Raw genomic sequence first — 24,868 nt, 5'->3', positions numbered from 1 at the left:
TCATAATCAGCAAAACCTCCATATATGTGCCTGGCACCAGATAAATGATTGAATAAATCCATCTGCTCCACAGAACCGCCTTAAGATATCACTCCTCTTCCATAGCTCAAGAAACGAAGAATCAGCCAGGGTAAATAACCCACTCAAGGCCTCAAAATTTGTAAGTGACAAAGCTAGTATTCAAACTCAGGTTCGACTAGTTAGAAAATTTCAGCCGTTTCCGCTCTGCAATACAGACTGAAGAAATGCCTTCTAGGGCCAGCTCTGCCCACCATCTTGTCATTTGACCTTGAACAAATAGTCTGACGCCTCAGCTATAAATTAAGGAGTCGGGCAAGATGACCTTAAGTTCCCTTCCTGCTCTACTGTTCTATGCTCCAAAAGCTTCCCCCATTTGTCTACAGCACATGGAAATTCCTTTAGTGAGGAAACAATTCAGCAACTACTTGTCCAGTTTATGTTCTGTCTTGTACACCCTTTGTATGCTAGCAAATTCCCCAGGGGGATAGTTTTCTTTGTGTCTGGCATTACCTCCCTAGAACCAAGAGAATACGTTGCCACTGGCATCATGAAGCAGGAATTTCTAACAAAATTACTTCTATCACTGTGTCTAATAGCTCTCTCCTTTGGTTTGTCACTTTCAGGACTGTACATGGACACACCAGTTGGCCAGAGAGATCTCATATCTGGGGAATCATCAAATATCTGATTAGTGGACACCAAAGGGCTTTCAGTACTGACTTTGAATTGAAACGGATCAACTGGAATCATCATTGTTTAGATTCAAACCCACATCTTAGACAAGAACATGCACAGTACTTCCAGCAACTCCTGCTTAAAAGCACAGGACACACAGGGAGAAAAACAAAGGCATTACTTCCACTCTTTAAAACATATAGGTCTGCTCTACTCAGATGAAAAGCCAACTTTTGCACAAATTTCAAAAAGGGTCCAACAAAAGCTAAATACCTATATTCTCATATTTTCCTTTTGTATTCTTCTAGGAAAGGGTTTATCCTCTTAACAGTATCACTAGTAAATCTTCTGGACAAGGTATTACTTTTATAAATCTGTCAGCACTCCCAAATACAGAGATTGCATCACTCTAAGATGTTCTGATCTAGCTGATTAGAATGTACTGTCAGAGCAAAGGAACTGATCCTTATCCCACCGTATGAAAATTATACTCTGGCACTTAAGAGGCATGTTCTCCACTTTTGTGATTCAGGAGTGGTAGCAGAAAAAGGCCCATGCAAAATTCGAATTTGACATAATAGCTAAAAATTAACACTGCCAACCAGCCACTGTGGAAGCTGACAATCACAAAGATTCTCCAAATCAGTCATCAGAGTACTCTCACACATATTTATTGATTTTTCAATACACACTAATTGAATGCCTACAGTGTAACAGGCACTGCTTTAGGTGCTAGAAGTTTAATGGTAGAAAAGCCAAAATCCTGAATCCCTGTTTTATATTTTATTTTTATATTCTGTATATTATGATGAAGAAATACATAAACTTTTAAGTAGATTAATTAGCATAGGAAAAATACTGTGCTTTCATGGAAAACTATGCATAGTCTAGAGCAGGGGTCGGGAAATTTTTTCTTAAAGGGCCAGGTACATATTACAGGGTTTGTGAGCCATACGGTCTCTGTTACAAATACTCAACACTGCCAAGGACAATACAGACACAAATGGGTTTGCTGTGTTCCAATAAAACTATTTACAAAAACAAGTGCTGGTGTTTTAGTTTGCCAAACCCCTGATCTAGAGCACACCCTTCAAGATGATTGGATTCTGATTTCATGGAATTCATTTTACAACTCTAAATGTAGGGAACTGGTAGCAGTGCAAAATACTGTCTGTAGACACGCACATGAATTGTCTTGCACAAATAACCCTCCACACCTTTGAAAAAGCTGATTTATGTGTCCATTTGCACACACCCAATTCAACATAACTTTATGGCACGCAAATTTGTGCTTTTTTAGACTTCTCCTTTGATTTATGTGCCTGGTTCCCTCAGTTAATAAACAGGCTAAATAAAAATTTCAACATGTTCAGGGTGCCTGGTTAGCTCAGTCAGTTGAGCATCCAACTCTTGATTTTGACTCAGGTCATGATCTCAGGGTCCTGAGATCAAACCCTGTGTCAGGCTCCATGCTGGACATGAAGCCTGCTTGAGATTCTCTCTCTCCCTCTCAGCTCCTCCCACCCCCAGTCACACTCTCAATCTGTTTAAAATAAGTAATTTTAACACATTTATTTGATATCTATGTGAGAGTCACGATTTAACCTTTTTCTGCAATGATCTTTTACATTTTGAAGGTCTCACCTAGATACACAACCGACTCACCTGACAGCCAGGTAAACTCCGTTGCCTGAGACATTCATCTCACACAGGCTGTGTAGGCTCGAGTACAGCTTTCCCCTTGGCTCCCAGAGGTGAAGGAAGGGGGAGAGCAGAACTCTGCTGATTGTTCTTCTAATTTTTATTTTCCTCTCTACTAATTTCATGTGTTGATTTTGGTTCATTTAGGTTATTTCCCCTTGATGGCAGCAATGGCTGTGGATTTGGCTTTATACTCTATTTGGTCAACTCTATAAATGGATTAATGGGTTACAGAGATCTATTCTCCAACGTGGGAGAGAAAATGGAGACTCCAGATTTGGGATCTTTTTCTGCTTATAGGGCATTTTAAGTTAGAAAAGGAGTTATACTAAGCAAAGTGATAAGCCTCTGAAAGGTTTTAAGCAGTAGAGTGATATAATTCAATTTATATTTGTTTCATTTTTATTTTTATATATCACTCGTGCTGGTATATGGAAAATAGACTGCAAGACAGCTAACAGAAAAAGAAGAAAGAGCAGCTAAGAGGCCAGTCTGGCAATCAAGATGAGGGGCAGGAGCCAAAGCACGGGAACACGGCAGGATCTGAACCAAACTGGAAACAGAATCGATATTGATTTTCTGACAGACGGAGAAGGAGGCACGAAGTGGAAAGGGGAGGGGAATAAGGGTGGCTCCTGTGCCCCGGGCCTAGGTAACTACGTGCATGATGAGTCCTCTGCTGAAATGGGAACACCTGGCAGGTGTGGGGTAAGGGTAGAGAGCTGAGATCGAGAACTCCACTGTGGACCTATTCAATATAATGTGCCTATTCGATCTCCAAATGGAGAGCCCAAGAAGATTAGTGGATACATAACCGTAGCTCAGAGAAGGAAAGACCAGAGATGGAAATTTGGGAGTTATCAGCACACATGTATCATAGAAAGCCTAGGGACAGAAGAGCTCCTGAGGGGAAGAATAGAAAGAGAAGTGACAAGGACTAAACTGCTGGGTTCACGAAGGTCAAGGGGAGAAGGGTGAGACCCAAGCCCTGAGCCACACACAGAAGAACTAACCAATGAAGACTGAGAAGAGCCAACTGGATGATAAGAGGAAGACCACAAGAATATGGTGTTCTAGAAGTCAAGGCAGTGTTTCAAAGCGGTCCGATCGGCCATGTTATGTGCTATTTAGAGATAAATCTAAATGATCTGCATGTGAGATCCACATTAAGGAAGGAAGGGCACTTGATTGATTGTACCACTGACTCTCCAGGAAAAGCAACACTTTCTTCGTTGGCCAAAATTCTCTCTGTGGGTGTTTTGTTTCTAGAGATTATGGAACAAATCTGTCATTCACCATTTAGCCCCGAGGTATGTGCTGCGATCATAAGACAGAAAGAAGACCAAGTTTTTACCCCTAAGCTTTATGATTAAAACAGGGAGGATAACATCTATATAGAAAGGAAACCTAAAATATCTCACAAAATGGAGAATGCTAACAGGGCCTAATCCCCCTCCCTGCCCCCAGTGTACTCCTCTGTCACTGCACCTGGTCCTTTTCCCCACAGCACTTAGGTACACACTTATTTACCATCACCCTCCCCTAGATCATGAACTCACAGAGGCAGGGTAGGAAAATGGCTGCATTCACCAACACATTCCCGGGTCCAGGCACATGCTCAGTATATTCTTGCCAAATGAATACAAGTATCAGTCGGTCTCCTCCAATTGCTTTTATAATACAGGAAAAGACAAAACGGCCAACAGGCAAAAGAGCAAAGGGGTCACCCCCCCTAAGAATTTTAATTAGCACTTAGTTTTCAGATACTGTCAAATCTAACATAAAATAAGTTATTTACAATTTGCATGGGTGATAAAAAAAAATATGTTGCCTTAAGAGGTGAAGGTATGGAGTAATTGTTAGAAAGTATTCTACGGCTATGCTCTTAAGTCTTCTGGAAAATTATGCCAAAGCCCCTCAGAGCAGTAATATTTTGAAATGCTGGACTTAAAAAATAGATGCCATACCTCAGAGTGGCTACACGGAGGTGAACAAATATCCAGAAATATCTCTGTACCAACACGACAGAGTGGCTGAGTTCAGAACTAGATGAACAAATTCAATCTGCCACATACAGAGCAAGAAAAATCACTTGTACTGAAATTTCTTTGTTTTGGTCACAAATTTCTCTTTGCCTGCCTATCGAACAAAAAATACTGAGGAGAAAATTATGGTACCCATTTTTTATCCTTTGCTGGAGCAACAACCCAATGCGCCCAAATGCAAGCATCCATACAGAGACTACAAAGTTTTCACTCCACTTCTTAAAACTGACTTCCAAAGGCTACAACTCAGTAATTTCAAAAGCGCGGACTCCCACCCCCCTCAACCAGAAAGTACTTACTGACAGTGTGTCTCCCTGAGAACCACAGCACGGACGTTTAACCCAAACCAGTGACTAAACCCCTACGAAGACAGGAGCACATGAACCCAGTGATGGTATCAGAAGCCCTTGGCTCTACCACAGACCTTTCCAGATTTGTGAGAACTCACTGAAGTGAAGAGACTTACACTCATTCTTTACTATGAGGCTTTTATTACATTGCACAACTAAAAAATGTTTGCATTTCCTTTGGCTTTACATGCGTTTATGAGGGTGTGTGTGTGTGTTTTATCATTAAATGAAGTATTCTTGAGCATGTATGCTTAATACCTAGTTACTTTTATTTGCAAAGACAAAGTTTTGTGGGTTTTATGCATTATGCTGGCTGAGTTCCAGTGCTATTTCCCAACAGAAACAGAAGTGCTAGTGCAAGTTAAATATAATCCTTTTTTATTTGAATATTGTTTTTATTTGTAATATTTGAAATCCTGGATTTATAATTTTGAAATCCTGCCCAATTCCAGATGCTTTGGATTCAAAAGTACTTTCCAAACTTAAAACATACTTTTAAATAGTGAATGTTAAAATAGTTAATACTTGATTTTTTACAAATAATAAAAACACTTCAATAAAAACAATGTATTTATTCTTTTTCCTTAAAAAATTGTTTTAAAATAAAATGCTTAACTGCCAATATTGATTGTTGGGTTTGATGATGTTGCATATAATTCTTCATAGTGGCTTATATTTACACGTTTTATTATTTTTTTAATTTTTTGTGTTTTTTTAGGGGGAGTTGGTCTGGCTTTTTTTTGAGGGGGTTGGAGGGGGAGAGAGAAAGGTAGAGAGAGAATTTCAAGCAGGCTCCATGCCCAGTGCAGAGCCCAATGTAGGGCTTGGATCTCCTGACCTTAGGATCATGAACTGAACCAAAATCAAGAGATAGACACTTAATTGATAGAGCCATTCAGGTGCCCCTACATGTTTTAAAAATATATCTTCAATTGCCTTTTATTCTTCTAAATTAAACAGCTTCCTAAACAAATAATGATGCTTTTTCCTTTTACATTTTTCCTCAAGGTTACACATCCATACATATTATTAAGCGTGCAAGCGATCAACTATCCAGTCATGAGGGGTTTCGGGAGCTCCTGACACACTGGGGGGCTTGGAACTTAGGGTCATCTCCAACAGAGACAGCATTAACCACCCTGGCTGGGTTTAAGGTTGGGTGCTATAGGACATTTGGACTCCCTCTAAAAACCACTCAGTTGCCAAAGGTTTAAGTATAAAGAACTACCCTAAGATTAAATTACATTGCAGAAGAAAACCAAACCTAAAAAACTATTCCTGACTTTCGTCTCAGGAGCTGCAGTTGAGTTAGACCCTAGAATTTAAAATGCAAACAAACAAGCAAAATAACACCTCTTGGTCTCTGAGAGGAGTGGGGGAAAAGAGCATACCGAGAAAATAGAGAAAGGGCTTGAAAAAACCCACTTGGCCATAAAAGACTCGTCAGTTATGGGTTCTGTATGTGGCAAAGTGTGTACATCAGGAATTGCACTTAATCTATAAAGATTTCAAGTATTCAAGAAAAATGGTAAGAGACAGAGTTGCCAAATTTAAGCTAAAAGAACATTAAGCTGTCTTCCTTTTTAGTACAGGCCCAAAGTGGAGGATGGGGGCCTCATACCTGATTTATGTTCCAATACATCACAATGCAAATCTCCTAAATTTGGCATGAATCATATATTAAAAACATACTTCCCGGTTTTATAGGCCTCAAAGAAATCATTGTGTCAAATATCAGCTTGGTAAGTTTGATAAAATCTTTAGAAAAATGGCAGGCTTTCAGAGCCCTGGGCTCTCTCCTTGCTCTGAAGGACGCTTACAAAAGAAGAGGTTCCAAAGAAAGACAAGGGCACTCTAAAACATCATGCAGTGCAGGGTAAAAAGGCAGTCAGGAAGGAGCATTGAATACAAGTCCCAGCACAGTGCTTAGCTGGGAAAGAACGACATGCTCCCACTGTTACCACACGCAGTCACCTGGGAGCGGTCCCTGTGGGCTTTTTTGCACAGCCTCTGTTAATTCTAAGTCACAAAGCACAAACTAAAAAGGTCTAAGAAGACAAGCTACCATTTGTCAAGAAAGCAGTTACTCACCATCTGGCTGGCATTGACCCTTATCATTCATGCTCTTTAAAGTCCATATTACTTGGAACAAAAATATCCACCCCAACAAATAGACAGAAAGTGAGAACTAAGTCATGGGTCTCCTATAGTCCTAAGATTAGATAAATGTCATGAGCCAGGCAATGAACACTAATACAGATAGCAGGACGGGGAGGGAGAAGATGGGTGAAATAGGTGCAGAGGACCGAGAGTGCCCTGTGATGAGCACCGGCGAAGTACTTACAGAAGTGCTGGCCACTGTAAACCCACAATTATTGTCACACTGTATGCTAACTACACTGGAATTATAATGAAAGAAAAAACAACAGACAACTAAAAATGTTTTAGGTGATTTTAATGCCTTGGAATTAATATTTCTGAAGTTAATCTGAAGAGCCCAGGATACAAACTTTTATATAAAATATAACTTCACACCAATGACATCATAACTGAAAAATACCACATCCCAAAAGAGTGTTTTTAAGAGTATCAAGGGATAATGGGTGGTTTTTATTTCCTCATACCTTGTACAACACTTGGAATAATTAGAAACATGCATACATTGTCTAATCAAAAAAACTGTGTGCTTGTTCCTTTTAAAGATCATTTTATAAAATGCAGACAAGGATACCAATGGGAGATTGATTTTTACTATCCCCGCCCTCTTTTTCCTCTTCCACCCATTCCCCCTGAGCAGAAACAGAGCTGCTGTCTCTGCTCTCTCCCTCTCTCTTACTCCCGAAGTCCCATCAGTAGCCAAGTCTATCTTTCAATCCTATCCCCACTGCTGTCAGCAGAGCACAAACGGGTGAGGTGGCTTTAGTGCACAAGCACTCAGGACAGCCCTTCCTGCCTCCCCACCAAGCAGCTCTGGGGCTGAGGCCTGTGGTTCCTTATCCACTTAGGGAGCCTCTTGATGCAGCCCTTCATGCTCCATCTTAGACCTCCACCCCCATCCACTGGTTGATTCTCCTAAGTTTGACCTAGGAAAGCACCACCCAGGACATTAACACCTTATGCGCAAGTGGTAAGACCAAAACATAATAAGCACTCCGCAGAGGAAAATGAAGAGACTTCTCTCAAGATGAGCAGTAATGTGTAGGAGGTAAGCTGATTTATTCTGTTTCTCTTGAAGACTGTCATACTGGACCGGGGCAAGGCATTTCTCATGATCTGTACAAGCCTTCATCATTAAACACCTTTGGGACATGCCATCTGGCAATGCAAGGATAACAAACCTCTGAAATTACTGCCTGCTGGTTCGATCTTGCTTCAAATTATTCCAGAACTCAAAAGGCTACAACCATTAAAAATAGAAGCCCAGCAGAGGTAGCACTGGTACCATCATCTCCTGTATGTGGCTTTGGCGTATTCATATTAGATCCTGTCTAAGCCATTCTCCTTGGAAAGCCAAAATAATCCTTCCCAAGTGCAAATCTGATTATATCACTCCCCTGCCTGAAGCCTATCCAGGCCTCCCTGCCCGCAAGCCACCCTGATTTATAAGACCTCCACCATCTGGCTCTTGACCCCCATCCTTCTCTGTGCCCCAGCCATGTTGGCTACTTTCTCCCTGACATCTGCACACTGCTCCCTCTACTTCTAAGATCTCTCTCCCACTCTGAACCCCACCCTCTCCATCTGATATATATAACCACCCTCCAGTCTCTCCTTGGAAGTCCATCTCCATGGGCAGGTTTCTGAGTACCCTCTGCACCAGCCACCAGGTCCCAGCTCCACACTGGGTGGCGCATCTGCTCTCCCAAGTGCTCCAGAGCACCCTCCTTACTCCCATGACAGCATTCTTCACACTGGACTCGAACTGCTCCTTTCTTCGTTCCCTGTCAGCCAACTCTGTGAGGAAAGGGGCAATGCTCTATACACCATTACTCTTCTGGCATCTAGCATCCAGCCTGACACACCATTGATGCAATTAATAAATGTATTCACCAAACAAACAAACATGAGGAAAGACAGAAAAATGGATAGGAATACAGAAGCAGTATTGGAGAGGCTGGGGAAAATGGAACAAATAACAACTCAGAAAAGCATCAAAGTTTGCTGCTTGAATGGCCTTCGTTTCACTAGCAACCAAAAGAATTATCTCAAAGTACTTTTAACAACTCAGGAGTTTCCTGAAACCACAGAAAGTTGACATCAACCAGAATACTTCTTTTGGGAAATATACACACCATTAAGCTATTTTAAAAGGACAATTGTAAATATGAAGAACTTTCCCAACTGGAGGCTGACAGTAGTTACGGAGTTGACCTTCCTAAAGTCCTGCTCTGCAACACTTCTCACCCTCTTCTCCCCAAATCTCAGAAAAGGAGCTGGTTGCCAGCCATAAAGTAATCTAGTGCCAATGCTGCACTACGTGGTTTTCTATTCAGGAGATCTTATTCCCCTATGTCTCTTTCTTATTGTAATCTAATGGTAAAGGTAGGGAAGCTTCTGTCACATGCAAGAGAATTTCTTAAAGAAGAATAAAAGGCCGAGACTGTGACTGTATGCCATCACTGACCAGATCCGTCTGACCGTTTCCTTAGGCGGAACTTATTTATAAGAGAAACAATGAAATGACTAAAGAGCACCAGGCTGTTGGTTTAGAATCAGACCTCCTGATCACTAACAGCTTAAAGCTTAAGATTCTGCAATACTTCGGAAACAAAAACCAAATGTCAATGTGAAAAACAAACACTTCCTAATCCCTATTTTAATGTGAGAGTAAGCAGTTTCCCATAAAAGAATAGTTAAGCATTATTTTACTGGCTCCAGGAAGCAAAGTGAAACTACAAGTGAGTTCGCTATGTTTAATTTATGCAACCGCATGCAGACCCAAACGCCTTCAATACAACCAGTTTAAAAATAAACTGTCTTTGCTTGTCCTACATTTACCGTAACTACTATTCAAATTACTTACCGGAATGTAATAGATGCCCATCTTGGGGGTTTCATTGGCAGTAAGAAGCATTCCTAAAAATAAACACAATGAAAAAGGTAAACACACGGGTAAGAGAAAGGTGCCTTTTTCTATTTGTTTTACACTTTGAAATGCTCCAGGTGCTCAGAAGACACATGCCGCAGAAGAGCAGGGCCTAGAGGCCAGGCACCCCAGGAATCAGGTCACAGGCTTCAGTCTCTGATCCTCCTAGATGGGGAGCCTTCAGTATCATGAAGACCAGCTTCCCTACCTGCAAAATGCTCAAGCTGAACTAGCCAAGTAAGTAAGCAGTTTCTACCATTAGGTGCTCAGGTCTACATAAAGTTTGCCATTGTTCTTAAGGGGGAGAGAGTTTGATGCTTTAGACACGTAGATACATAAAATATACTTCTGGTGCACTAGTTAAAATAATAATGATGATGACAACAATGAAGAAGAAAGGCTTCTGTTATCAGGAATCAAAGAACCAAGGCAAAGCATCTTCCACAGAATGTCACAGCAACGTAGTTCCTCAGGTTTGCATTAAATTTCACTCCTGAACTGAAAACAAAACCACTGACTTAAGGGGAATGCTCTGTGTGGCCATACCAGGAAAGATCTAAAGAGCATCTAACAGCCCTTACTCTACCCCAGTTCATTCACTCCCAAGGGAATTTGATGAGACTCAACTAACAGATCCGCATTTTGAGAAAGCAGAACTGAAGTATGGGAAAAGTTCCCAGCATTTGGTGAAGGCATCCCCCCAAGCCCCAGGAGCAGCAGCACCCAGTGACCCCCATGATTCTGCAGCACAGTACCAGTGTGTCCATGTCCCGGTTTTGGTCTCTGCTCTCTGCCACATTTGCAACCTACTCCTCCCCACAAGCCTCCAAAGCAGTGCCAGTCCTCATAGCCCCTGTTCCAGAATGACAAAGAGCCTTCACAGATATTAACTTGGTGAACATGCAACAAGTCTCTGAAATAAGAAATAATAGCATCCATTTTTACAGATAGGGGGAAAAAAAAAAGCTCAAAGGGACCAAGTGCCCTGCCACAAGCTAGAGAATTTTAGAGCCAAACCTTTCCCTATACCTTTTAGACACGATAAAAAGAAGTCGTTCTGGGGACTGAGGAGACAGATTACAACCAAAATGAAAGTTCTTGCGAAAGAGATTCCCTAAGTCTGGCTTCAATGGCTCGACTGTGAACACGGATCATTCAAAAAACTGCATTCCACAAGGAAACACAATCACATCTACCCAATAAACCAGTGAGAAGGCTCTAATCTAACTGCACAAAAGAACTCAGACTAGAAAAAGCAGATTGTTTTCCACAATGGAATAGGATCTCACTTGGCCATATATGGACAATGATACAAGCTGACCTACTACCAAACTAAAGTGGGGAAGGTCAGGACTGAAACCAATTATGAATGAAAAAAACCAGGCAACCTGGCAAAGCCCAAGAACAAGAAGCCAAAAGAAGTACATAAAATCAGCAAAAGAAATTCAGTAGAAATTAAGATGATCACACTCAAGAGAGGAGAAGAGTGTAAGGCCCTGTGCCAGGAACTTGACTTCCAGATAACACGGCCTCAGAAAGTTAGATGGTTTGCTCAAGGTCACCACACGGCTAGGAAGGAGAGAAGCGGATGTTCTATCAACTCCAAAGCCCATGGAACAGGACTCTCAAACCACAACCACAGCTAAGATAAAATGAAAGACTTCTTACATGGTCAAATACTAAAAATTTCAGAAGTTCAAATATAAATGCCATACAGCAAAGGGAAAAAAAACTAGTATGTCAACTGGAAAGCAAAAGACAACTATACATACAGTGTGAGGACAACAACTGAAAACCTATGAACACAAGATAAATACAAGAATTTCTTTCATGGAAACTGTAACAGTACTCGGGAGGAGAGGGTGGAATAATGAATGGTTTTTCCTCCCCCATGTCCTTTGTAGTGATGCTTATTAGTGTCAACAATGACAATATTAACTATAAAAGAGAGGGAGAAGCTCAGGAGCGCCTAGAGTCTAAGAGCCCGCCTTGGGGCGCCTGGGTGACTCAGTGGTTAAGCGTCTGCCTTCCCCTCAGGGTGTAATCCTGGGGTCCTGGGATCGGGTTCCACATCAGGTTCCCTGTAGGGAGCCTGCTTCTCCCTCTGTTTATGTCTCTGCCTCTTTCCCTCTCATGAATAAATAAAATCTTTTTTTTTTTTAAGATTTTATTTATTTATTCATGAGAGACAGAAAGAGACAGAGAGAGAGAGAGAGGCAGAAACACAGACAGAGGGAGAAGCAGGCTCCATGCAGGGAACCTGACGTGGGACTCGATCCTAGGTCTCCAGGATCAGACCCTGGGCCAAAGGCAGCACTAAACCCCTGAGCCACCTGGGCTGCCCCAAATAAATAAAATCTTAAAAAAAAAACAAAAAAAAAACAAACAAAAAAAACACCTCAAGTCTGGTATCTGCTATACCATGTGCTATCCCGTGTGCTGTGCAGCTTCACGGTGCAGTCACAAAAACCTGGATGGAACAGCAGGGCCCTCCCAGGAAGCAAGCACACATCAATTCTCACCTGCATGTGCTTCAGGGGCTCAAGGATTCACTGAAGCACAATGTTCAAAATCTGAAACCATGCTCTCTGCCAATTCTACTTGGCCAGCTCCCAGGGCCAATCTGCAAAGTGGGCCCAGGCCCAGGGAAAGTGGAGGAATGGAAGGGAAGAATCTAGAAACCAGTGGAGCCATGCCACATTGCCTTTTCCTTGTAATTCATTTTTATTACATTTTACGAAAGTAGCAGCCTGCCATGAATTGAAAATTTAAAAACAAAGGAAAAGCAAAATCTCAGTCCTTCAGACACGTTTGTGCTAGGCGGCCAGCAGCAGTCATTGCCATGAACAACACAGAGTGTACAGTCTGAGTATAGAACTGTGCCAGAGAGGAGAGGCCAGGACACCTCTTTCCATGTACTCAACTCCTGCTGTGAGCGTGGGGTTTTCCCAAAGAGGGCACCGAGAGTATTTACAGGTGTCCTGAGCCACTCTTTTCGATGCTGGGAGAAGGCAAGGTTTCCTCCCATCTACCAGGGCAGGCAGTCTCCAGGAGCCTGGAAGGCAGCTGGGGAGACCCACACAGTGTACTTTATAGGACTACTCAGCCTCACCTCAAGCTTTCTGGGTGGAAAGCCCATCTTCTCTCTCCCAGTGACCTGAACCCAGCCATCCTGACTCCCAGCTGCGGCGGGGCTCAGCCACACGTGCTGCGCACCACCCCTTCCGGGCCAACCTGCATGCAGCTGCCAGACACAGAGACGCTGGAGCCGGGCTGAATGAGCAACACGAGAAGGACCAGAAAGGAGCCAGGAAGGCGGGAACATTTCTCAATATTCTGAGCCATCTCTATATTAGAAAAACATGACAAAACAATAATTGTGATTCGGCTTTAATTACTTCAAAATGAGTAAGCAAGAAGATAAAGAAAGAAGAACGTTTTAGCTTTTCTAAAATATGATTAAGCTTGTGATGATTAAGCACGAAGTAGCAAGAGTGGTATTAAAGGGAAAGGAGCAGAGCGAGGGAAAGCAGCGAGACGCGTGAAATCAAGCCTGCTCACATCCAAACCCCAAGGCGGCATCTGAGGTACTTGTCCTAATGTGCTTGCCGGCTCAGGAAATACATTACTTGGCTATTTTTTGGTGTTTGATTCACTTCTTATAAGATATCTGTCAGTCACCTTGTTCTTCTATCCAAAACATTACTCTTAACATTTTTACCTCTCAGAAAAGTGTACTTTGCAATGAAGAGACCTGGTGGTCACCTTAACCTGGGTCACACTGCCCCTCACTGGCCCTAGAGGGCTATGGGATGGGGTCTGACATGGAGAAACCACCATTTCTCTTGTCCAGAATACTTAACCTAAAGTCCACCACAGTTAGGCCAAACTTCTATTTGGGAAAAAATAATACAGGCTGGAGGCACAAGGTAAACGACATTATGAAAACCAACCGAGACCCAGGGTGAGGGGCATTCTCTGAGACTACTGACTGATCCTGGAAAAGTCAACATCATGGAGAAGGCAAAAACAAACAAACCAACAAACAAACAAAAAAACCCATGGGGGATGTGTGTGTGTGGGCGGGGGGGGGGGGGGGGAAGGACACGCTATTATGGTTGAAAGAAACTAAACATGGCCACACATCGATGTAACACACAACTGACTACAGCCTGGTTCCAAACAATGGGCTACGAAAGGCATCTGGGAGACAATGGGGAATGTGAGAATGGACAGGATGTAATGCTGGGGAACCAGAATCATCAGATGGGATCGGACTCCTAGAGGAACATCCCTACTCCAACAAGATTAATGCTGCTCGTCCTTGCCCGACTTCAACACCTTGCATCTTGGCAGCATCCTACCCTGGGAAAGATCCCCGTGTCTGGCCGGTACTGCAAGACAGAAATATAATGCAAGCCACACACGTGATTTCACGTTTTCTGGTAGATACATTTAAACAAAAAATTTTTTTAAAACAGGGAAAATGATTTTAATATGTCCAAAATCTTTTCACATGAAAAATTAAAGAGAGCGTGCCCACATGTGTGTGTGCGCGTGTGCATGCAAGCAGGGGGAGGGGCAGAGGGCGAGGGAGAGAGAATTCTCAGCAAGCTCCACACCCAGCATCAAGCTGGATACAGGGCTCGATTTCATGACCCTGAGATCATGATGTGAGCCGAAATCAAGAGTCAGAGGCTTAACCAACTGAGTGCCCAGGCTCCTCTATTTCACATTATTTTTTATCTGTATAACGTCTTTGAAACCTGTTATTTTACACATAAAGCACACCTCTGTTCAATGAGTCGCCCTGCCAGTGTTCAAGGATCGTAAGTGGCCATGCAGCCTCCTGCTCCCAACACCAGCTGCCCCCTTCAAACTCTCCCCTCAATCTGGCGAAACCTGCTCACCACCCTTGTTCCAACGTCACTTTCACCTGGTCTTACTCATCTTCCTGTCTAAGACCCCCTCTCAGACTGTCTACTCTCTCTAACTCGGACTCCACCATCCTCACTGCAGTTTATTCCTCAACCCATCAGAATCTGACTTCACCCCGACTTCTGCTATGAAATCATAAATATATAGTTGATTACAAAACTGAAGCTTCTCAGCTCTCCAGGGAGAGCAGCATGGAACTAGAAAGGGCAAGGGCTCCAGAATCAGGAAAGATTGGCTCTAGCTGAGGCCCTGCCACACACCAGCGGGGTGACCAATTCTGGCCCGATTACCCAACCATCCTCCCCTCCTAAGATGCAAAACAAACAGGAAAAAAGTAACAACTGTGTGCAACACCAACGACACAGGGTTCTGAACAAATGAATGATGCATGGGTATTGCCGAGCACAGTAGCACAGGAGTGCTGAGAACTCGCTTTTCCTCCTACCTCAACTTTGACCATCCTCAGACCTGCCCAGCAGTGCTCACCCGATCGTCCATGCCTTACCCAATCACCTACTTCAAATTCGGTCCCTTCTCTGGCCTCTATCTGTTCCTGTGAAGTTTCTCAGCTGGGTCTTCCTTCTCCCCACAGCCTCTCTAAATGGACTCAGGTCCTGACCTCTACACTTTCCTACAGTGATCTCACATACTCTAACTTCTTCTGAAATCACCTCTACTTACATGTCTCCAAACTTCGTAACCACAGACCTGCTTCTCTTGAGACCACACTTTCTATAGGCCACTAGACCCGGCTCCCACCACAAGGCTATGGGTACAGCCAGGGCCTCCGGAGTATTTGGCAAACACATTACAAACACATGCTTCTGGGCCCTCCTCGGGACACTCCAGTCAGTCCATCGGGGACTGGGCCCAGAGATGTGTAGTTTTTAAAAAGGCTCCCAATATGATACTGACAAGCAGCAGGTGTGAGACCCTCTGCCAGACACTGTCACTAACCTACCGCCTCTTGATATTTGAATGTTTAAAAAAGAAAACAATCTGTCTAAACTGGCTTGGTCTCTTGTGTTCTCCTTAGCTCAGAATATCCCCTCCTACTCTTTTTAGTTCCACACCAATCTATCCTTTACACGATGGACAGAACCATCTTCTGAAACCATGGTCTGAACAGGTCCTGACTACAGACTGAGCCCAAACCATTCAGCACATCACTCCTGGACCTCTGCCACCTTCATTCCTGGGAGAGCCACCAGGGCTCCCGCATAAAGGCTCCACCCCTTTCCCAACTAAGCCCCACGAATGATACCCTATAGTACCTGCTGTACCCTCTCCTTCTTGCCCTTCCTACACTGCTCCCTCACGTGGAACGTCCCATCTCCCCACCCCACCTACCAAATATATGCAAACCAACATCTCCTCTGCAATCTCCCCAGTTGCTATGGCTGAAACCCCTCACTCTAACATGCTATCAAAGTGCTGTTTGTACATCACAGAATTTTTCCTACTTTGCTTTGTATCCCTCCATCAAAATGATCTGTGAACACCTGTCCTTAGAATACAACACTGCTTGAGAGTGGGGACTGTTCTTTACTTTTGTAACCCAAAATTCTTCAATGATTTGTCTTGAAGGTATCATAAGTCTTGAAATCCATGATGCGTGCTGAACAGCATACAACACAGAAGACATCAAAACCCACAACTGCGGAAGCCCTGTGGATTATCAGGCAATCCCAGCCTTCTCCAAATCCCTGACCTCAATTTCCACACACCATTACTAATCACATAAAAGAGTGAAGAGCACACTAAAATAGCATCTCACCTGCCACCTGCCTATATATTGTTAGTTTCTACTAATAGCTAGGCCAGCTAAGGACTGAGTCACCAAGTGCCATTCTCTGAATCATTCACACCACTTCCTGCTCTTGATTCTTCCAGTAAATATAATATCCAAGAATTGTCCTAACCAAGCCAAACCCTGTCTGAAGAAATGAAATCAATTTAAAACCCTATAACATACAGCCTAGATTTATCCCACTGAATGGCTACTGCATACCTGAGTTGGGGTAGAGGCAGACATCATTAATGTCATGTTCTGGCTCCAAGGAAGTAAATATTTTTCCCTAGAAGAATAAGCAAAAAGGAATTATTAAAACAGTTAAAGGAAGACAACTTTTCAACTTTTTTTTTTAATTATTTTTTTTTCTTTATTTATGATAGTCACACAGAGAGAGAGAGAGAGAGGCAGAGACACAGGCAGAGAGAGAAGCAGGCTCCATACACCGGGAGCCCGATGTGGGATTCGATCTCGGGTCTCCAGGATCGCGCCCTGGGCCAAAGGCAGGCGCCAAACCACTGCGCCACCCAGGGATCCCGGAAGACAACTTTTAGCAATGTTGAGTAAAAAAATAAACCAGAGATCTAACCTAACCACAAACTACTATGTAAAGAAATAACATTACCTAGTTGAAAGCACAGAATTTAAGTCTCAAAAATAGTAGGGCATTCATTTTATCAACTTATGAAATGCGTTCACTTTAGAGATGGAGAAGTTGAGGCCTGGGGGGAAGGTGATTTATCCAAGGAAATACAGTTTCACAGATAAGGTCCATACACCAGCAGCGGTTACATAAAGTTTAAGCTATGGTTGTGCATCAACTTAGAGATATACTTCTCATCTGGAAGACAGGCCTCAGTTAAGCTTGTACTCAGAGAAAGCAAAGAATGGGAGATGGTCAGCAGGGTCAGAGGAGAGCATATCTGCAACACCTGGATCACAAAGCTCTGAGGAGGATCGAGTAAGACATGGGCAGAAAATAACCTACAAAATGTGATCCTATAAACATGTAATGTGTTAGTTATGCAGGAAAGGCTAACAGACTTTTATATTCAATATGGGGGCAGAGGGAGAAAGGTGTTATATTTTAAAAAATTAAGAGGAGGACAGTAAAAGAAACAAGAGGCAAAAGATAAGAAGATGGGAAAGGGAAAAAGGTGATGAGAAAGGTAAATAAGGAAAACGAGTGAAGCAAAACCAAGCAATCTGGGTGTTGGTCAAGAGGGCGTATTTAGTCATAACAACACCAAAAGAAAATGCATTGCAGCAACCGCGGTGGAATAATTTCAAGAACTGATGTTGAAAATGTCTGCTAGCTCTTGCATTTATTAATGTATCATCAGAGGCTCCCATGAGAAGGAGTGGGGGTTTAGTTATAGCATGGGGAAGATACCCACTGCACACGCAGTGAGAAGCTGCAGCCAAATTCTAATTCAAGACATGATGACAAAGGCCAATACTCCGGGAGTTAACCAAAAGAAAATTAAAAACAAAAGTTATGGTCCCAGGAGCTGGGGACGTAGCTGAAGTACGATGGGATGGCAGTAGCACTTCTGTCCTGGACATGTGCAACTCTGGCAACTACTGCTGAGGCTGCTGGACTTTCCACCCCCTTCACCTCAAAAATGAATTAAAAAAAAAAAAAAAAGTAACACTTTTTACTAAAGACACTGAAGTTTGTAATTAATTAAATACAAAAAATTCTTTTTTTTTTAAAGATTTTATTTATTCATAAGAGACACACACACACACACAGAGAGAGAGAGAGAGAGAGAGACAGAGAGACAGAGACACAGGCAGAGGGAGAAGCAGGCTCCATGCAGGGAGCCCAATGTCGGACTCAATTCCGGGACTCCAAGATAACGCCCTGGGCCAAAGGCAGGCGCTAAACCGCTGAGCCACCCAGGGACCCCCAAATACAAAGAACTCTTAAAAGCCATTGCTATATTGAGATGTCTGAGTGGCTTAGTCGGTTGAGCATCCAACTCTTGATTTTGCTTTCGGTCACGATCTCAGGGTCCTGGGATTGAGCCCTGTGTTGGCTCTGCACTCAGCGGGGAGTCTGCTTGAGCTTCTCTCTCCCTCTGCCCCTCACCCCACTTGTGCTCTTTCTCCCTCTAAACAAATAAAATCTTTAAAAAAAAAATTGCTATACTGAATTTTTTCCCATTTTATTAACAAACCAATCTTCCTCTACTTTCAAAAAAAATTTTAAAGATTTTATTTATTTACTCATGAGAGACACAGAGAGAGGCAGAGACATAGGCAGAGGGAGAAGCAGGCTCCCCGCAGGGAGCCTGACATGGGACCTGATCCCCAGACCCTGGATCAGGCCCTGAGGCGAAGGCAGACACCCAACTTCTGAGCCACCCAGGTGTCCCAACTCTCAAAATATTTAAAGTTTTAAAACAAAAAATGAAAAGCATAAGGCAGGTGAAAACCAGAAATGTAGGCTTGTTACTTTTACATTTTAAATGACACTTGGAAGTGAGAAGAAAGAACATCAAATACTCTTTTTTTTTTTTTTAAAGAAGGAGAGAACACACAAGCAGGGAGAGGCAGAAGGAGAGAGACAATCTCAAGCAGACTCCCCACCAAGCACAGTGCCCACTGCAGGGCTCAATCTTACAACTCTTGAGATTGTGTCTTGAGCCGAAATCAAGAATCAGAGCTGTTAACTGAGCCACTCAGGTGTCCCCACATCAAATATTCTTAATAATGTTTTTAAGAAAAACACTTTAAGAAATTATTGAAAAGGGGTCATTTCCAGAAGGCAATTATTTGAGATAGGTTTTAAAAGGTATGAAATTGAGATACATAATAACGTTGACATGGAAAGATAATTAGTAGCTCATAAAAACTTTCCCAAGCTGTGAAAGAGCCTCAGGATCTAGGAGGTTCTCATGGAGCGATGTTTTTAAAAAGGGATTTACTCTCTACCTAACTGAACATGCAGAAAGGCATGCCAGTTCTAGCAAACCAGGACAACTTCTCAGCAGTAAGAAAGCAGTCTTCACTACTTTATTTATGTATGAATATTATCTCTGCTAAAGTAACTGACTCCCAACTAAACTCTCAGATGGGTACTTAGCATCTCTTTCTCAAAAGCCCACATAACTCAAAAAGACAACAGAAAGAAAAGAAATATTAGGAAAATAATCTAGTAAGTACATACTGAGTTCTTATTCCACATTTTGATGATGCGCGAGTCTGCAGACAAAATCAAATCTAATGAATCCTGGAAATGAACTGACTTAATGGGCAGCCCATACTGGTGATCCTTAACCAACAGTGGCTTATCCGATCGAAGGTCATATAATAAAACCTAAGAGAAAGAAAACAAATGATTTGTTTAAACAAATTGTATGTTAAAAACAACTTTGAAAACTTAGGATAATGGATGCCATTTGTTTTACTGCCTTTTTACGAGTATAATGAACACCTTACTCAGGGCACAATGATTCTAAAATCTGACAACAAAAACATTCTAGAAAAATCTATTAAATCACCCTTAGAGTAACACAGTTTTATGAATTTCACCAGAGAATAATTTTTGGGCACACTAAGATTGAGAATAACTGGGCTATACTAAGAAAGGAACAGAAAGAAAAATTTGTAAGAGTCTGTGTCATTTGTGAACTAAAACAAATATATATACCGAGGACCTACATGTACCACGCACTGTCAGAGTTGCTGACAGAAATAAGAAAAAAAGGCGGGCTGAACATAATCACAGCAGATCTGAGCGGACAGTGATGGCAAAGCTATGACTGTTGCGGGGGGGGGGGGGGGGGCCCGAGTTCTGCAGACCATGACAACACAGGCAGTATCTCCACTGGAAATAGGGTCTTGAATCTGTTTCAGAGAAGAGCAAACCTGCAAGTGTGTGGGCTCTGCCTTGAAGGAAAGAAGGGAAGAAAGAATAGGTCACAGTGGCTACTCAACCCATACTTGTCAGACGAGCACTGCGAACGTACATTACTGCATGGCATGGGGTCAATGGTGCTTGGTGAAAAAAAGCTTCCTGGGATACATAAATTTTGGAAATACTTGTTAAGCACATTTCTTGTCTAGATGAATTTTTCAGAGCTTCAATATGTACGCAAATGCACTGTGATCCTGCAAGAGTAGGAATCTGCTGAAATTCCAAGCTTTGCTGACCCACACACTCTGGAAAATATTATTCTAAATCACATTTAAGAGAATGCCTGAGGCATAATAAATAGCTCCATTGTAGCTCCAGCTTAAGAACCTCTCAGATTGGGCAGCCCAGGTGGCTCAGCAGTTTAGCACCGCCTTCAGCCCAGAGTGTGATCTTGGAGTCCCAGGATCACATCCCACATCAGGCTCCCTGCATGGAGCCTGCTTCTCCCTCTGCCTGTGTCTCTGCCTCTCTCTCTGTGTCTCTCATGAATAAATAAATAAAATCTTATTAAAAAAAAAAAAAAAAACCTCTCAGGTCAACCATGAAGGCCACAATCAAAATTTCTCAAGGTGGGGATGCCTGGGTGGCTCAGCAGTTGAGCGTCTGCCTTTAGCTCAGGTCGTGATCCCAGGGTCCTGGGATTGAGTCTCGCATGGGACTCCCCACAGGGAGCCTGCTTCTCCCTCTGCCTATGTCTCTGCCTCTCTCTGTGTGTCTCTCGTGAATAAATAAATAAAATCTTTAAAAAAAAATTTTTTTTTTCTCAAGGTGCTAAAAGAGTATAGCATTCCAGAGTACCCCCTCCACTCTGGTCAAAACAATAATGCTTCATTTTCTGTTGCCAAACAGAACAAATAAAGTGGATGTTTCCCACAATATATACATGCCTCTGAGATACTAACTTAAGTATGAAGTTTCCATCTTAAACATACTCACCTGCCCTGTGGATGTTCCAACTGCCATGGTCAAGGCACCATTAAATTTCAAAGCAGAGATTGTTGGTAAACTGTTTATTCTGAAAGGCAAAATATTTGTGTTCCATGTATTATGGCCAAACCTTTCAAATAACAAATGCATTAATCTTTAATTCTAATGGAGAAAATCCTATTTCTAGCATAATATTTAAAAGGTACTTACAGGGACGCCTGGGTGGCTCAGCGGTTGAGCATCTGCCTTTGGCTCAGGGCATGATTCCAGACCTGGGGATCGAGTCCCACATCAGGCTCCCCACGAGGAACCTACTTCTCCCTCTGCCTATGTCTCTGCCTCTCTCTGTCTCACGAGTAAATAAAATCTTAAAAAAAAAAAAGATTCTACTCCTCTGCCTCTCCCCCCACACACATTCTCTCTCTCTCTCCCTCTCTGTAAAATAAATCTTTAAAATAAAAATAATAATAATAAAAAGGTACTTATATCCAGACTTTCTTAATCAAAATAAAAAATAAGCTTTATATGTAAATGTAATCTGCTTTTAAATATCTGTAGATTAACTTCTTCAAAACTGTAAAAAATACTGTCAAAGTATCTACAAGCAAAAATAAAAATTTATAAAACCTGAAAAAGATCAGTATGACAATATCTTCCCTTTGATTAAGCCAGGATAAGGTATTTACATAAACATCTCTTCTTTGGGGGCACCTAGGTGGCTCAGTCAGTTAAGCATCTACCTTTAGCTCAAGTCATGATGCCAGAGTCCTGGGACTGAGTACTGCGTTGGGCTCCCTGATCAGCAGAGAGCCTGCTTCTCCCTCCCTCTCTGCCCCTCTATCCTTGCTCATGTTCTCTCTTAAATAAATATCTTTGAAAAATAATAAACAAGCAAACAAAATAACTGTCATCATAGCTAAAAACACTCAACTCACAAGAACAAAAGTGGTCATAGGAAGTGTTTGTAAATCAATATTTTATGTAAAGAAAAAAAAAACAATAAATACTCCCATATTTCTAAAGACCACATTAAAGATTATCTTTTCACATCCCTTCCTTAAATTTTCTATAATGTTACTTCTATTACAGTCATAAAAATTACAGTAAAAATAAGTGTTAAGACACAATACATAGAACTGCTGCTGGCCTGTTTTCTCAGGCTTCTATGAGAATCATTTCTCTATTGGTTTCTTCTATTGACAAACATAGAGCTTTAAAATAATTTGGTAATCTGTACATTAATGTTTTGAGATTGTGTATGTATATGGTATTTCACAATAGAAATGTCTAATTCTAAAAACAAACGAATGTAGAATAAGTAAATTTTCCACTTTAAGATTGTCTACTATCTATACTCCATACCATGATTAATGAAATTGTTCATTAGTATTACTTTAGTATTACTCATTAATAAGGAAAAAAATTCCCTACACTCCCTTTATTTTTTTTATTTAATTTACATTCAATTAGTTAACATACAGTGTATTACCAGTTTCAGAGGTAGTCAGTGATTCATCAGTTGTATATAACACCCAGCGCTCATTACATCATGTGCCCTCCGTAATGCCTGTCACCCAGTTACCCCACCCCCCACTACCTACACTCCCTTTAAATGTCATAATTAAAAGATGAAAAAGATTAAATCTTTACTTATCATATAGGGGAAAATGTATACATTAGAAAAAGATGTCTTTCCAAGTAAGCAATTTATACCTTTTCTCTAAGTCAAGGATGCTTTAAATAGGCTAATTTTTCAAAAGAAAGAACTACATAAATTCTTTTCTCTCCCAGAAAAATGCAAATCACACAAATATCAGAAATAATTTAGAGGGTTCACATTCTCTCTGCAGCCCCCCCATCAAACACTCTACCTCCCACACAACACAACTACAGGTATATGTCTGGCCAACCGAAATGATGAGTAAAGTCTCAATACTACAAATATCAAGATCCCAGAGAAAAGATGTTTCTGAAATGATTACAACAAATAATCCCAAATCGTGAATCTGACCAAGAAAGTGTAAGATTGCATATGTATTAATATGAGCACAGAAAAATGTTTGAAAACATATGTACCAAACAGTGCAACAGTAACCACTCTGGTGAGTGGAGGGAAAACAGAGGCCTATACATCTTACTAAAATTCAGGCAGATAGAAGTTTTCATCCCCCAAGTGTGTGTTACTTTTCTGATTGTTTTAGAGTAGGAATTGGCAAACAAGAACAAGAAGATATCTGAAACACTTGCCTTCCTCTACCTTAGAATTCAAAGTACACCTTGTTGCTTATTAACTGCAGTGGTGAACACATGGTTCTATCACTAGATCCTACAGAATTGGAACTACACATTCCTGCAGTGTACCTATTTAAATAAAATTCAACAGCAACTAACAAAAAAGACATTCTATGTAGCACCTTAGAAAGGAATTCTGTCCGGCTTTCCCTCTTATTGAACTTTTCCAGAAAAGGGTTTTTACATAAAACACTCACAAAACTACTACCTCAGATACCTTCAGCAATTAATTTTAATGCAATATTGATACCCGTGTTTAAATCATAAGCAGATGGGTACTTAAACCACGTTCATTTCCACTTACTCTGAATCTGCTGTGACACTACTTAATGCACAGTCTAGCAGGCCCACTCTACCGCGAGTTCTTGGGTCCCAGCACTCTACTCGACCCTAAAAAAAAAAAAACAAAACGTGGTAATTTTACAAAATAGCTGCTGCCAGAAAATTCTTAGACAAATACTGAAAAGGGCTTTACTAACACTGATTATCTCATGGGGCTAAGAATTTAATTTTTTCTTCCACCCTTTTTGGTACTGTCAAATATTTTACAATGAGCTGAATTTGTTTTTAAAAGGAAAAAAAAATTGGTTAAGAAAAGTCTGAAATGCAATGTCTGATCCCTGACTGGACCTTGGTTTGGGTGGTAGAGTGGAGCAGGAGCTGTGAAAGACATTGTGGTAGAACTGAAACTATTTAAATATTTACTGTATCAATGTTAAGTATTTAATACATAATTTTATTGTATCAATGCTAAATTTCTTAGGGATAACAGTACTATGATTTTATACAAGAAAGTCCTTGCTTTTAAGAAAAACATTCAGAAGTATTTAGGGCTAAAATGTCACAATGTCTGCAATTTGCTTTCAAATGGTGCAAAAAACATTTTATATATACACTCATATTTTTATGGAAAAGAAAGCAAATGTGCAAAATGTATGTAATGAGTGAACTGTGTTTTCAATTTCTCAGAAAGTGCGGTTTTCTTTTTTTTTTTTTTGAAAGTGCAGTTTCCAACTTTTCAGAATTTTAAAAAAATACATAGCTAGGGAAAAATAAAACAAAAAATGAAAAAACAATAACAAAAAAAGAACTGCAAGCAATAGAGCAAGAGAGTGA

The 24,868-nt window shown here is 41.4% G+C and overlaps 1 protein-coding gene and 1 long non-coding RNA gene across 13 annotated transcripts in view; one reads left to right on the top strand and one right to left on the bottom strand.

Annotated features, from left to right (window-relative positions):
* Nucleotides 1-1,734, top strand: part of LOC140601753 (uncharacterized) — a 33,617-nt gene extending 31,883 nt beyond the window's left edge. For 6 of the 12 annotated variants that reach the window (XR_012004811.1, XR_012004817.1, XR_012004809.1 and 3 more), the window contains 2 exons: nt 74-160; nt 645-1,734. This is a non-coding gene — a long non-coding RNA (uncharacterized lncRNA). The remainder of the gene's footprint in view (nt 1-73; nt 161-644) is intronic. The other 6 variants (XR_012004818.1, XR_012004814.1, XR_012004816.1 and 3 more) reach the window with 3 other exon arrangements.
* Nucleotides 1-24,868, bottom strand: part of NOL10 (nucleolar protein 10) — an 83,708-nt gene that overhangs the window by 43,765 nt on the left and 15,075 nt on the right. The window contains exons 9-13 of the mRNA XM_072771096.1: nt 24,057-24,142; nt 21,470-21,548; nt 19,784-19,933; nt 16,828-16,894; nt 9,816-9,868 (exon numbers count right to left, since the gene is read on the bottom strand). Of these exons, the coding sequence (XP_072627197.1) occupies nt 9,816-9,868; nt 16,828-16,894; nt 19,784-19,933; nt 21,470-21,548; nt 24,057-24,142 (435 nt within the window). The remainder of the gene's footprint in view (nt 1-9,815; nt 9,869-16,827; nt 16,895-19,783; nt 19,934-21,469; nt 21,549-24,056; nt 24,143-24,868) is intronic.

The sequence above is a fragment of the Canis lupus genome, chromosome 12 (assembly GCF_048164855.1).
Source record: "Canis lupus baileyi chromosome 12, mCanLup2.hap1, whole genome shotgun sequence".
NCBI lineage: Eukaryota > Metazoa > Chordata > Mammalia > Carnivora > Canidae > Canis > Canis lupus.
This window is presented reverse-complemented; position numbering and strand designations above follow the sequence as displayed.